General features: G+C 43.0%; 1 protein-coding gene across 1 annotated transcript in view; it reads left to right on the forward strand.

The window, feature by feature from the left end:
* Positions 1–1,284: 1,284 nt before the first annotated feature.
* Positions 1,285–14,101, forward strand: part of PLCXD3 (phosphatidylinositol specific phospholipase C X domain containing 3) — a 165,705-nt gene continuing 152,888 nt past the window's right edge. Inside the window, exon 1 of the mRNA XM_047073802.1 lies at positions 1,285–1,387. Coding sequence (XP_046929758.1) covers positions 1,285–1,387 — 103 coding nt within the window. The remainder of the gene's footprint in view (positions 1,388–14,101) is intronic.

Raw genomic sequence — 14,101 nt, forward strand, 5'->3', positions numbered from 1 at the left:
GAAATGAAATGATCATTCCCAGGTTTGACAGCTCTCTCTCTCACCTTGTTTTCATTTCCCCAACCGAATAGCATTTACTTTAGGAACAGGATTTACACACCACTGGATCATAGAACAGAGGTACCGTGTTGCATCTACATTCTCTGGGTTGCAAAGACCTAGCCAATTTTCAGTGCATCACTTATACATTCCTCAGGCCGCCCTTAGACTCATCACGTTTGTAAAACTTTCCCTTCTCTTTCTCATCTGAGAGCAGGTGGACCAAGACAGTTCTTTGGAGGCTCAATGAGCGATTTCTCCTGAGAGAGACACATCTCTCTAGTCTGCCAAGGAATGAAAAATCAGACAATCGCATAAATCATTTTGAACGTTGCCAAATAAATTCCACCAAATGGTACTGGCAATAATCACAGTATGTCACCAGGAAATGTGATTTTCTTCTATCATTGGGCTTTAGCCTTGTCCTGAGTGCCGTGAAAACGAGACAGAGGACATAGCTTTCCCATGGCGATAACAGATTTCTCATGATCCCAGAAACGAAGGGGTTGAAATGCTTCTTTACCTTGAAACGTCTGGAACAGGGTATCAGGAATTAAGTAGGAACCACCTGGAGTTTACTGCTCTTTGCCTACCGCACAATTGCCAACCATTCCCCAAATGAGGCAAATGGTGATTAAAGACCACCATTTTGTTATACGCAGGGCTGTGGGCTCCGGCTGAGGAGAGGCACAACCTGTTGTAGCTTATAAAAAAGGAAAGCTCTTTGGTAAGAATGGAAAGTCCTGAGAGCCAGTAGGCGAGTCTGCTCCCCAGGAGGCGATAGCATCCCAAGTCCACTAGGATTTTAGCTCCAACCACCGGACTGTCTTTCGTCCAGACTGGACCAGGAAGTCACATCAAAGGGCCGAGCAAGACCCTGGGCAAAGCAGCTGGGTGAACCAAGTTACAAAGAAGCCAAGGAAAGCTGCAGAATGGCGAGAAAAGGCAGAGACGCATAGGAGGGACAAGACGGGAGGAGGGAGGCGGGGAGGGAGGGGAGAGAGCAGAAAGCCGAGCACGGACGTCAGGAACAAAAGCTCCGGCGGAGTCTGGCGGAGGCACTAGGGGAGCACGGGGTGTTTTGAATAATTATTAAAATTAGCATGTGTCTGCGCCATCCTGTGGGTGTGGCGCAGAGCGGAGTGTAAACTCTAGCGGGGCCGGAGCAAACACTGGATTAGCGGCAGCAGCCTGCCAGCCTGCCCGGGAGTGTGGGGACCAGCGCGCGGCACGCCGACCGGCACGATGGCCTCGTCTCAGGGGAAGAGCGAGCTGAAATTCGCCGACTGGATGGCAACTCTGCCGGACAGCATCCACAGCATCCCCCTCACCAATTTAGCCATCCCAGGTAGGCGCGCAGAGGCTGCCGACGGGGCGCTCCACCCGCCCCGCCCTGCATGATCTGCCACGGAGTGGTAACTTGCCACGCTGCCCGAGGGAGAGGAGCTCGTCCCCAGGGGTGGGTCTCCGGCCAGGCGAGCGCGCGCTGGGAGCCTCGGGCCTCCTGGCGTTTTGCAAACCTCTGGGGACCGTGGCGCGGCAAGTCAAGGTGACTGCTGTTGCACTGGGTTGTGGTAGCAGGCAGGCTGTGCGAGAGGACTGGGGCAGGGGGAAGCCTCGGCCCTAGGGTCCTCCTCGTGCCCCCTCCCACGGTTTTCCTCCCAGACTCGGGGTGGGGGGGGGCGGGGGCGATTTCTGGGTCTGCGGGGTGACAGTGCGCGGGGAGCGCGAGCTGGCGTCCGAGGGCTCGGCTCCGGCTCGTGGACCTCCGACTCCATCCCTGTCACGGAGTCGAGCGGATTTGGTAGATTCTCGGTTAGAACCTACCCGAACCATTAATATTCGTCCCCAGTCTCCTTTAAAGAGACAAAGCGCTTCCCGAAGAGCGATGAAAGTTCGGGGACCCGCGGCGGCGTGACCACTGCCCTTGACGGGGAGCTGAAGGGAGCGAGGGGCGGAGGGGCGCCGCTTCCCTGTTTGCGTGGACCCGGCGGGCTTGGCCGCGTGGTCACCGTCTGGATTGCGTTCCGAGTGCTGTTAGCGTCGTGTAGCCCCCGGGTCAGGAAAGCAAACCTTTGCGGACCGAGCGTCTGTTGCTTGGGACAGAAGCTCAGCAGGGAAACCTGCGTGAGCGGCGGCCGAGGGTGCGATGAACTGGCCAACGAAAGGTGAAAAAGCGGACAGTGCAAGCGTCCAGACAGCCTAGAAGGAAGTCCGGCAAAGCGAGGAAGAGACTCGAGGGACCCAGAGTCTTCAGCATGGCGCGCGCGGTTTAGACCAGAGAACTAGGCAGCTTTCTGGGGCGGGAGCGCTCAGTAGCCCCTAGCTCAGGTGTGCAAGAGAGAGGGACATTTCAGGGCGGACTACTACGGTGAGAGCTGGGGCCACGGCCATACTTGGTTACCAATTTGACTCTTCACTTGGGCTGCGGGTGCAGATGTCTGATCCCCCCAGGACCCGGCTAAAGGACAATTTACCCAAAGGTAGTCCATCCCTAGCCCAGAGCTCAGCCTGGTTATCAAGTTCACCCTTCTGGTCTATCTCCTCTTGACCTGCCCCATCCAGCGCCCCCTCTCAGCCACTGGAGGAAGACATAATAAAGAGGAAAGGAGAAAAAACAAGAGAGAAGGGTTCTTTTGAAAAATCCCAACAGGCTCTATCTAGCCAGCAGCGCTGGAATTGATCAGTAACTCAAATCAGTGGTCGTTAGTCAAGTGGATGTTTGGCTCCTAGGACAGGCACAGGTTGCATTCTGAGGGCCAACCCCTGAAGGAAGGGTTTGTCTCCTTTTGCCCTTCTTCAAGAGGTTGCTTCCCGAGAGCCCAGGTATCTCCGAGGAAAAGAACAACCCAGCTTCTCCACCCTGCACTTACCCTGAGACCCGGGTGAGCCTCCAGATTGCTCTTTTGAAGGAGACGATAGAAAGTGCACAACTTTGTTGGCAAAATTTCACTCTCACTTCCACAGGCGTTCCTATCTTTTCTTGCTTTTTATTTGGCTTGTACATGGTTGCTTTCATATGATCTCACCTGAGCATTTCTGTACGCATAGAAAGTAATAAAGGCAAGGACTCTGATGCCAGCCTTCTGATAGATGACTCACCAGATATGCAGGGGGTTTAAAAGCCTAAGTTCACATTGCTAGTTCTGAGAGATGGTATGATACTATGTCAGAATTATATTACATTTCTCTAATTCTTCACCTTTCAAAGCTGTAGTATTTACACCAGATCACATAATCCTTCCCCAAACCTCATGAAGCACACTGGTTCTATTAACTCCATTTCATAGATGCAGCTCAGTGAAGGCAAATGATGTACCATCAGATAAATGATCTGGCCCCTAAAGTGGTCCTTGGGGAAAGTCTCCTAAGACTTTTAATAGGGAAATGCATTGGGATTTGTATCGGGATGACTCAGTGGCAAGAACTACTAACCAGGGTGAGGGGACAAGGAACGAGGCATTAGCAGGATACAGGGCAATTTTCCTTTTCTTCCCATGGGTCAAAGTGAAAACCTGAGGTCAGAGACTTTGATATTCTGCTTGTCTTCCAGTAGAGCCATTGGGGGTGAGACTGGGAGGCTTCACATGAGACCCATTTTGAATATGGTACTAGAGGGGCTGTGGCATTGGACACAGTGGGAATTTTCACTGCTTTCCCAGCCCTTCTTAATATTATACTCAAAGCGAATCCCCTGCAAAGCATCCCATTCTCACCCCCAATACTTCTGAGAAAAAAAATGTTTTGCCAAATCCACACCCCTGAATTTCCCCATGTACAGTAGGTTTGGTAGATCCATACATATAAATCTAGGTGTAAAAATGGGTTTGGTACTTTTCTGCATTGCTCAACTGTGAGAATTTTTGGAGGAAAAAAGACATTCAAACTTTGATACAGAAGACTAATTGGAGACTATTAAACACTAATGGAATAATTGCCTTAAAATCATGCTAATAGCTTCCTGGCTGCTACATGTTTACTTGGCCAGTTGCTGCAGCTTGAATTAAGTAATTATCTCCACCATTTAAAACCACTCCTGATGCACCATACAAGTGTTTCTGTGGAAGGGAACGCCTGCTCGGTCATCCACTAAGTTCAGGTTTTCTTAGGTGAAGCAACCAGAGAGTGAAGAGCTGCTTGATAATGAGGCTACCCTCTTGGGGCAGCTGACCCAGATTATTCAGGGCTAGTGCAAAGAACAATATGCAGGTGCACGATATTCCCCACCATGAGTGCAGTTGTGGCATCTCTAAACATTTCTCTCCTGTCTGCGTCTTTAATGCTTTCAGAACCAAATCGCTTACTGGCTGTTTTGCATTAAATGGCGTCATGATTTGGTATTGACTGGCCTAAGGAATTAAGTTAGTATTAGTAGTTTTTGCTTCTAGTCTACTTTTCAAAAGAATGGTACTGTCAGAATACGTTGACAGTTTCTCAGATTTTAGTCTCATTCGTCATTTCTTCCAGCCTCTGATGACACCAAACCAAATTTTCATTCATACATGTTTCTTTAAACAATATCCTGGCATTTTGGGTTATGAATGATACTTCCTCTCACTATGGGCAGGTGAGAGAGGATCGACAGAGATGCAAACAGAAAGACAGACTATAAAATTCAGGTGAGAGCGAGTCTGATGAATTTCTGGCATCATTACAGTAGAATTCTAACTCTGTAATCATGGTGCCTCCAGAACCATGGTAAAGAGATCCATCATTGGAGCAAGCAAGCTGTTGCTTGATATGGGTAAAGTGTTAGTGATCTGGGTCTATGATAGGTAGTCATTCTGTCCAAAATTTGAAACATCGGGAAGGGTTTTATTATTCCATGGGAGGGATCAGCTGTGCGTTTTCTGATATGTGATGAAAATCTTCTTCACATAATGCAGCAAACTGACCAAGTGACAATGAAAGATGGGCTAAAATATGTGGTATTGGAACTCAGAGAGGATGTATGTTTCCTTGGCGTTGGAGGAGTTCATGGAGACAGAGACTCCTTACCCCACCCCTATCCTTGGAATGTATTTTCCACACCTGGAGCCCTTTTCAAGGATGCTGCCTTAAGAGAGTAAGTTGTTATTGAGACCATCTGGCAGTACACGTGACTGAATCTGGGTAAGGCCTCTAAGATTCTGGTGGGTGGGTGCAAAGATGTACTCTTCTTGAGGCCACTGAAGACAAGCCTTGTATGTAGGTTCTCTTGCTTTACTAAACTTGCCACCTACCAGGCTGGGGGGGGGGGCTGCTTCTTTCTTTGGTCTCTCCTGCCCTCTGTGTACACAGGTCAGGGTTTAAACCAACGCTTAAACTTTCGATAAGGAACACAGAAATACTTTGGAAATCAATAATCATGCTGTTGATTTTGTTCATTTCTTCCAGAAAATGCCAATGGCAATGAAAAAGAGCAGTTTTACTTAGAGAAATTAGATGTTTATATGGTCCTGATTTCTGTGTTCTTGTGTCTGCTTTTATTAGTTTTTAATGTCTTTCCCTACAACGATCTCTTCTTGTTGCCAGTATTTCTGGAGCCAGCTATCTTTTTCCTTTTCCTTGTAACTTACTATTTCTGTTTTGATTGGGATGAGACCATCTACAGGACGTATCTAGGATTGGGTCTAATTGTACAAATTTCTTTTAAAAAGCAAGTTTTTTTCCGTATAATTTTAGGATGGTGACACTGAGATTAATCCTGGAAAGCAAACAAAAGCAACAAAATTGTTTAGGATGAATATCTTTCTTGTGTTGCCTTTCCAATTCCCAGTTGTGTTTTTGATTTTGCTAAAAAGGAAAAATTAAATATCTGGAACATAATTTATTCTAAGACTTTTCTTGATGAGTTGAACTGAATCACCAACTTTTAATATAAAGTGATCCTGATGCCATTTTACAAAATGCTTTCTCATGTACATACATGTTTTCTACATGTTCTATCAGTAAACCTCCAAGGCTTTGCCACTCAAAGTTGGTCCAGGAAGCAGGGAAGGAATAGGGGAGCTTGTAGAAATGGAGCTCAGACTCCACCCCTCAGACCAGTTTAATTACAATGAGCATTTTATGTGATCCCCAGGTCTTGTGTTTTGTTTTTTTTTTTATGTTTATTTATTTTTGAGAGAGAGCACGAGAGAGAGCGCACAGCGGGGGAGGAGCAGAGAGAGAGGGAGACACAGAATCTGAAGCAGGCTCCAGGCTCCAAGCTGTCAGCACAGAGCCCTGTCGCGGAGCTCCAACCCACAAACTGTGAGATCATGACTTGAGCCGAAGTTGGACACTTAACCAACTGAGCCACCCAGGTGCTCCCCTCCCCAGGTCTTGTTATATACACATTTAAAGTTTGAAAAACACTGCTTTAGGGTAGCTTTAAAGAGATCCTTTATGTAAGTGGCAGAACCAAATTTAAATATACATTTTTGAGTAAGCTCTTTCTATTGGACTATGCAGTCTATTTATGAGCGTTCCAATTTACAATCAGGCTTAGAGCCAGAATATGGGTATTTGACTCCAGGCTAATGGCCCAGGTTGGGAACATACTGATAAGCTGATATTATAGTTCCTCATGCACCTTGAACATAAATGTGACTTAATTGCTACCTAAGTGTTCAAATTAGGTCGCTGTGATAAATGTAAAACCTTTCCCCTCATTTCCTTAAAGTACTGCTATCAGCCATCAACAGCACTTAAAATCATCCTATCTGGTGATGCTTGTGGTCACTAATGACAATTTAGGAAACAACCCTGTGTTGGTTCGTTGTCCATTGGTGTCATTCTTCGTTATGTTACAGGCTCAGCTACTATTGTTGTATTTATAGGTTACAGATTCACTCAATTTATCTATAAGCTAGAACTTTTCAGTGTTGCTCTTGAGTAATAGTGGTATCATGAATGCAAAATGTGTTAAATTATCAGCATCAGAAAGCCATCAAAACCATAAGTGAACAATAAATTGATGTTTTATTAAAAAGGAAATGATTGAGGGGTGCCTGGGTGGCACAGTCGGTTAAGTGTCTGACTCTTGATCTCCGCTCAGGTCACGATCTCACGGTTTTTGAGTTCGAGCTCCACATTGGGCTCTGTGCTGATGGTGTGAAGCCTGCTTGAGATTCTCTCTCTCCTCTCTGCCCTTCCCAGCGTGTGCTCTCTCTCTCAAAATAAATAAATAAACTTAAAAAAAGGAAATGATTGATCTTGTTTATTTTGCAAACCATGCCTCATTTGTTTGAAGCATGGTTGACATGGCATAGATATATAAATGTGGTTATAATTCACTTGAATTTTAGTTATTGAACATAATCTGTGTTCTAAAACAGTTAAAATTTTTAAAAATCCTCACATTGCTTCAATGAATAACACAATGTTTACAGGTTAAGGCTTACACACTTTACCCTTATGCAAATTTCTCATATCTTTACTTAGAGTTTATTTTCTCATATTTGATGCCAACCCTACCCAATCCAAATAGAGAGTGAATTACAAAGAAGAGGAATATGACTGCTGAGTGTCATATATCAGCAGTAACATAGGGAATATTCATGGGGGAAGACTAACAAAAGAAGACCCAGGGACACAGAAGGTAGGGTTTCCTAAACCCTGCCACTCCCAAAGTAAAATCAGAATCATGGGGAAATTGTCTGTTTTGATACTTCCCAGACACCTCTTTAACGGACTTCCACATAGTTCTAGAAATCTCTGGTAAAATTCTTAAGTATGCTTTATAAGCTGATTTTGGGGGCTACCACATACATGGTGTCTGCCATTTTTCTTCTTTCCTGTTTTGAGGACACTTTAAGGAGTTGTCACTTTTGCTGATTGGACATCTACAGGACCTGTGCTTCCACAATTTTTATACCCACAATACCACTGCTGCTGACAATCCCGCCACGGCCAGAGCTATGTCTGCAGAGACCCAACGTTGAGGATGTTAGTGTGTAAAAAAGGCCCTGGATTCCACTGTGGTCAGAGGCTCCCAGAACTGGTTTCCCTATTGTGGAAGCTGCTGATGCCAACTTCTGACCTGGTCTGCCATCACTGCTTGAGCTACGAATGCCAACATTGACAGAAACTTTTAATATTTTTGCCTAGTAGGGATGTCAGCAAAAGAGCTTTCTGAATTTATATTGATTCTTTTGTTGTTGCCCCCTTACCCTAGAACTCAGGTATGAGTTTATAAAATAGAAGATAATATGTAGGATAGACTTTATTCCTTACTGTGAATTATTCTCAATTTTAGCCCACTCTCCATGTGCACGTGTGTGTGTACACACATATAGTGGTTATCGACTTTAACTATTTTTCCAAGAAGCTTGTCTTTTCCCTCTGCCCTGTAAGTAGACCTCTGGTGGGTGCTACCTAATTAATCCTTCCTCCAGACGGGTCCAGAGTAGGAATGCAGCTGGGGTCTATATTGTTTTTGGTGAGCAGCCTGGAACAATGTAAATAGAGCCAAATAAACTGACATACCTAAAGTAATTGTTGACACTGCCGTTGTTTGAAAGCAGAATAGTAGAGTAATTGATGTACTCTGAGCCTTAAAGAAAAGTTTAAATCTCATGCATACATAGATATGTATACAAACGTTTTATTGTTGATCAAAGGAGTCAGCTCTGTTAATATAGAAATTTTTACCTATTACGACTAATGAAGCTGCCTCTTACCTAAAAGCATTAGTTTGGGGAAACCGGAGAACATGTCATCTTGATGAGCACTCAAGGAACTTCTGGATACAATCATGGGACTTGATAGTTTCAAGAAGTTTATATATTCTCTTATTTCTCCTTCTCTGGGTGGGGTTAGGATCCATCTTAGAAGATTGGGGGCCAGAAAAATGCCTAAATCACATATTCCAGAAGGCAGGAAAAAGTGAGAGAGAAATTTACCATGGTTCACATGGAATTCTGCTGCCGGAAGCTTTCGACAGAGCCATATGTTTTTATTATGCTCTATTAAGAGAGGAAGATGGGTCAGGAAGAGGGGCAGGAGGAGATGGTTAAACATTCTTGAGAAGCAGCCAGGATTAGTCACCTCCGGAGGCCAGGTACTGAAGCAGATGGCACATTGATTTGTTAGATGTGCTCTTGTTATGTTCCTATCTTTCATCACAGACCCTGGGAATGGACAGCTCTGTTACCACTCTATCTTAAATGCCAGCCAATACTACGTTTCACATAGAATTCTTCCTGTGAATTAATTTTTAGGAAGCAGCTATGTTTATCCTTAGTCAACATTATAAATAATAGTTGTGTTCCTTGATCTACTTGGAGAATTTACTTCATGAAGAAAAGTGGACTAAGATGAATGGATAATCTTAGTTGCCTGCTAGGCTTTCCTGGAGGTCCCCTCTGGCTTCTTGGGTGGCGAAGAGGAAGATGTGCTTGAAGGTGTCCTAATGGGCAAATGGGAACTTATCTCAATGCATGTCTCAGGCCACATTGCACTATGGAAGGAGGAGGGGCAAGGGGAGGAAGAGGAGGAGAAGGAAGTCCAGGGCTGCCTTTTGTAGAGTTAGCTCTGAACATACTCCTGCCATGTCTTGCCCTGAGCTTTTCTCCCAGGAAAGGGTAGGGGAGAGGTGGTGTTTGGGGTTGGGGTAGGTGGTCGGGGGGATGTGAAGATACTGACTTGAAAGTTGCTAGAAGGGAAGGCTACAGAACTGTTTTGTTTAGACTTAATCACACCCTCAGGTCCTTATTTCTCCTTGTATCTGTTCAAATTCCTTGGGTCCAGCATTAGAGTCCCAGTCTTGAAAATGTCCTTAATTCTCTTATCTCACTCTTTCTATCTGCTTACCTGGAAAAGCTTCAACTTCATTAACCTCTATTTTTTTTTAAACTTATTTAAATCCCAGAAAACTTCAGTGGCTAAACATTACTGGTGGAAAAATTACATAGCCTGGATGCCTCAACTCACTAGAAATTTCTGACCGTATATCTTATTGTACATCCCCAGTAAATTAGTTTCCCTGTTCTCTAAGATGATAATTTCATATTTCTTCTTGCTCCTCAAATCAACTTGCTCCTTCCCACCTCACTCTAAACTTAGGACCTCATCTTATGTTTTACACACACACACACACACACACGCACGCACGCGCGCACACACACACACACACAATATACGTACAGAGAAGAACTTCCTCAGTTTCCCGTCATTAACCCAGCAACCTACCTGCACTGGTTTCTACACATTCTGCTTTTTCTTTACGTAAGAGAAAACCCTGGATATGTTCCTCCCTAAGTCCATCTTCTGTACTTGAGGTCTGGATCACATCCATTTAAATCTCCTCAGAGTTTACTCCCAAATTCATCCCCTCTCTCTCCTGTGTCATTATTTTTCTCTACCTCTACTGGATCACTCCAGTCAGTATACAAACATATGTTATTATTGCCCCTGTTAAAAAAAAAGTCCTCTGGCTCCATACCAGCCTCTCTCTCCACTGTACTATTTCTCTCTGATATTTGTAAAAACAACTCCTCTGTCTTGAAGTTTCTTCCTTTTCTCTCTTTATTCCATGCTAATCTCATTATTTCCCTACCACTGGCACTAAAATTGTTTCTATCACGTTTGTCAGTGATCTGTATTTTGCCAAAGCTAATGGTTAATTCTATATCATCTTATTTGATCTTTCAAAATCATTTGAGGTGTTTGACCCCACATCTTTTCTTAGACATGTTCTTCCTTTGGCTTCTTATGGCACTTAAAAAAATTGTGGTAAAAACACACAGCATGAGATTAACCCTGTTTTTAAGTGTATAGTATTATTAGCTATAAATATAGTGGTGTGTAGTATATCTCTAGAACTTTTCCATTTGCATGACTGAAGTTTTATATCCATCAAATAACAACTCCCCATTTCCTCCCTCCACCAGCCCTGGCAACCACCATTCTACTTTTGCTTTGATGGGTTTGACTACTTGATGCCATTTGAATGTAGTATCTGTCTTCCGTATCTGGCTTATTTCACTTACCATATGTCCTCAGGTTTCATTCAGCATATGACAGTATTTCCTTCATTTTTATGGCTGAGTAATATTCCATTGTATGTGTATTCTACATTATATTTATCTGTTCATCCATTGATGGACAGTAGGGTTGTTTCTACATCTTGGCTGTTGTGAATAATGGTACAAGGAACATGGGAATGCTAGTATCTCTTTAATATCCTTATTTCAGTTTTTCTTTTGATAAATACCCAAACATGGAATTGCTGGGTCTTATAGGAGTTCTGTTTTTATTTTTTTTGAGGATCTGCCATATTGTTTTCCATAGCACCTGTATCATTTTACAGTCCCATCAGTAGTAAACAAGGGTTCCAATTCTCCACATTTTCACCAACATTTATTTTCTGTTGTTGTCTTTGATAATGACCTTCCTATCAGGTATGAAGTGATATCTCATTGCAGTTTTGATTTTAATTTCTGTGATGATTACTGATGTTGAACATCTTTTCATATACCTGTTGGCTATTTTTATGTCTTTTTTTGGAGAAATGTCTATTCAAGTCTTTTGCCATTTTTAAAGTTATTTGGTATTTTGCTATTTGGTTGTAGGGGTTAATTATATATTTTAGAAATTAATCCCTTATTGATATATTGTTTGAAAATATTTTCTCCCATTTCAGAGGTAGCCTTTTCACTCTATTAATTGCTCAATTACTTTCTTGCATGTGGAAGTTTTTTTTATTTTTATTTATTTTTTATTTAAAAAATTTTTTTAATATGAAATTTATTGTCAAATTGGTTTCCATACAACACCTGGTGCTCATCTCAACAGGTGCCCTCCTCAATGCCCATCACCCACTTTCCCCTCTCCCACAACCCCCCATCAACCCTCAGTTTATTTTCAGTGTTTAAGAGTCTCTTATGGTTTGCCTCCTTCCCTCTCTGTAACTTTTTTTCCCCCGTCTCCTCCCTGCTGGTCTTCTGTTGCGTTTCTCAGGATCCACATAAGAGTGAAAACATATGGTATCTGTCTTTCTCTGCCTGACTTATTTCACTTAGCATAACACTCTCCAGTTCCATCCACATTGCTACAAATGGCCAGATTTCATTCTTTCTCATTGCCAAGTAGTATTCCATTGTATATATAAACCACATCTTCTTTATCCATTCATCAGTTGATGGACATTTAGGCTCTTTCCATAATTTGGCTATTGTTGAAAGTGCATTGGGGTATAAGTGCCCCTATGAATCAGCACTCCTGTATCCCTTGGGTAAATTCCTAGCAGTGCTATTGCTGGGTCATAGGGTAGATCTATTTTTAATTTTTTGAGGAACCTCCACACTGTTTTCCAGAGCGGCTGCACCAGTTTGCATTCCCACCAACAGGGCAAGAGGGTTCCCGTTTCTCCACATCCTCGCCAGCATCTATAGTCTCCTGATTTGTTCATTTTAGCCACCCTGACTGGTGTGAAGTGGTATCTGAGTGTGGTTTTGATTTGTATTTCCCTGATGAGGAGTGACATTGAGCATCTTTTCATGTGCCTGTTGGCCATCTGGATATCTTCTGTTTTTTTTTTTTTAATTTAATTTTTTATGTTTAAAAATTTACATCCAAATTAGTTAGCATATAGTGCAACAATGATTTCAGGAGTAGATTCCTTAGTGTCCCTTACCCATTTAGCCCATCCCCCCTTCCACAACCCCTCCAGTAACTCTCAGTTTGTTTTCCATATTCATGAGTCTCTTCTGTTTTGTCCCCCTCCCTGTTATGTTATTTTTGCGTCCCTTCCCTCGTGTTCATCTGTTCTGTGTCTTAAAGTCCTCATATGAGTGAAGTCATGATTTTTGTCTTTCTCTGACTAATTTCACTTAGCATCATACCCTCCAGTTCCATCCATGTAGTTGCAAATGGCAAGATTTCATTCTTTTTGATTGCTGAGTAATTCTCCATTGTATATATATACCACATCTTCTTTATCCATTCATTCATTGATGGCCATTTGGGCTCTTTTCATACTTTGGCTATGTTGATAGTGCTTCTATAAACATTGGGGTGCATGTGTCCCTTCAAAACAGCACACCTGTATCCCTTGGATAGATACCTAGTAGTGCAATTGCTGGGTCATAGGGTAGTACTATATTTAGTTTTTTGAGGAACCTCCATACTGTTTTCCAGAGTGGCTGCACCAGCTTGCATTGCCAGCAACAATGCAAAAGAGATCCTCTTTCTCTGCATCCTCGCCAACATCTGTTGTTGCCTGAGTTGTTAATGTTAGCCATTCTGACAGGTGTAAGGTGGTATCTCATTGTGGTTTTGATTTGTATTTCCCTGATGATGAATGATGTTAAGCTTTTTTCATGTGTCACTTTTTCATGTTTCACTTTTTTTCATGTGTCGGTTGGCCATCTGGATGTCTACTTTGAACTGTCTATTCATGTCTTTTGCCCATTTCTTCACTGGATTATTTGTTTTTTGGGTGTTGAGTTTGATCAGTTCTTTATAGATTTTGAGTACTAACCCTTTATCTGATATGTCATTTGCAAATTATCTTCTCCTATTCTGTCGGTTGCCTTTTAGTTTTGCTGATGGTTTCCTTTGCTGTGCAGAAGCTTTTTATTTTGATGAGGTCCCAGTAATTCATTTTTGCTTTTGTTTCCCTTGCCTCTGGAGATGTGTTGAATAAGAAATTGCTGTGGCTGAGGTCAGAGATGTTTTTTCCTGCTTTCTCCTCTAGGGTTTTGATGGTTTCCTGTCTCACATTCAGGTCCTTCATCCATTTTAAGTTTATTTTTGTGAATAGTGTAAGAAAGTGGTCTAGTTTCATTCTTCTGCATGTTGCTATCCAGATCTCCCAGCACCATTTGTTAAAAAGACTGTCTTTTTTCCATTGGACATTCTTTCCTGCTTTCTCAAAGATTAGTTGGCCATACTTTTGCGGGTCCAGTTCTGGAGTCTCTATTCTATTCCATTGGTCTATGTGTCTGTTTTTGTGCCAGTACCATGCTGGCTTGATGATTACAGCTTTGTAATATAGCTTCAAGTCTGGGATTGTGATACCTCCTGCTTTGGTCTTCTTCTTCAAAATTACTTTGGCTATTCGGGGCCTTTTGTGGTTCTATATGAATTTTAGGAT

Source organism: Lynx rufus, unplaced genomic scaffold (assembly GCF_022079265.1).
Source record: "Lynx rufus isolate CCGP_SWC_20201006 ecotype Redwood Valley unplaced genomic scaffold, mLynRuf1.p SCAF_1, whole genome shotgun sequence".
In the NCBI taxonomy this organism is placed as follows: Eukaryota; Metazoa; Chordata; class Mammalia; order Carnivora; family Felidae; genus Lynx; species Lynx rufus.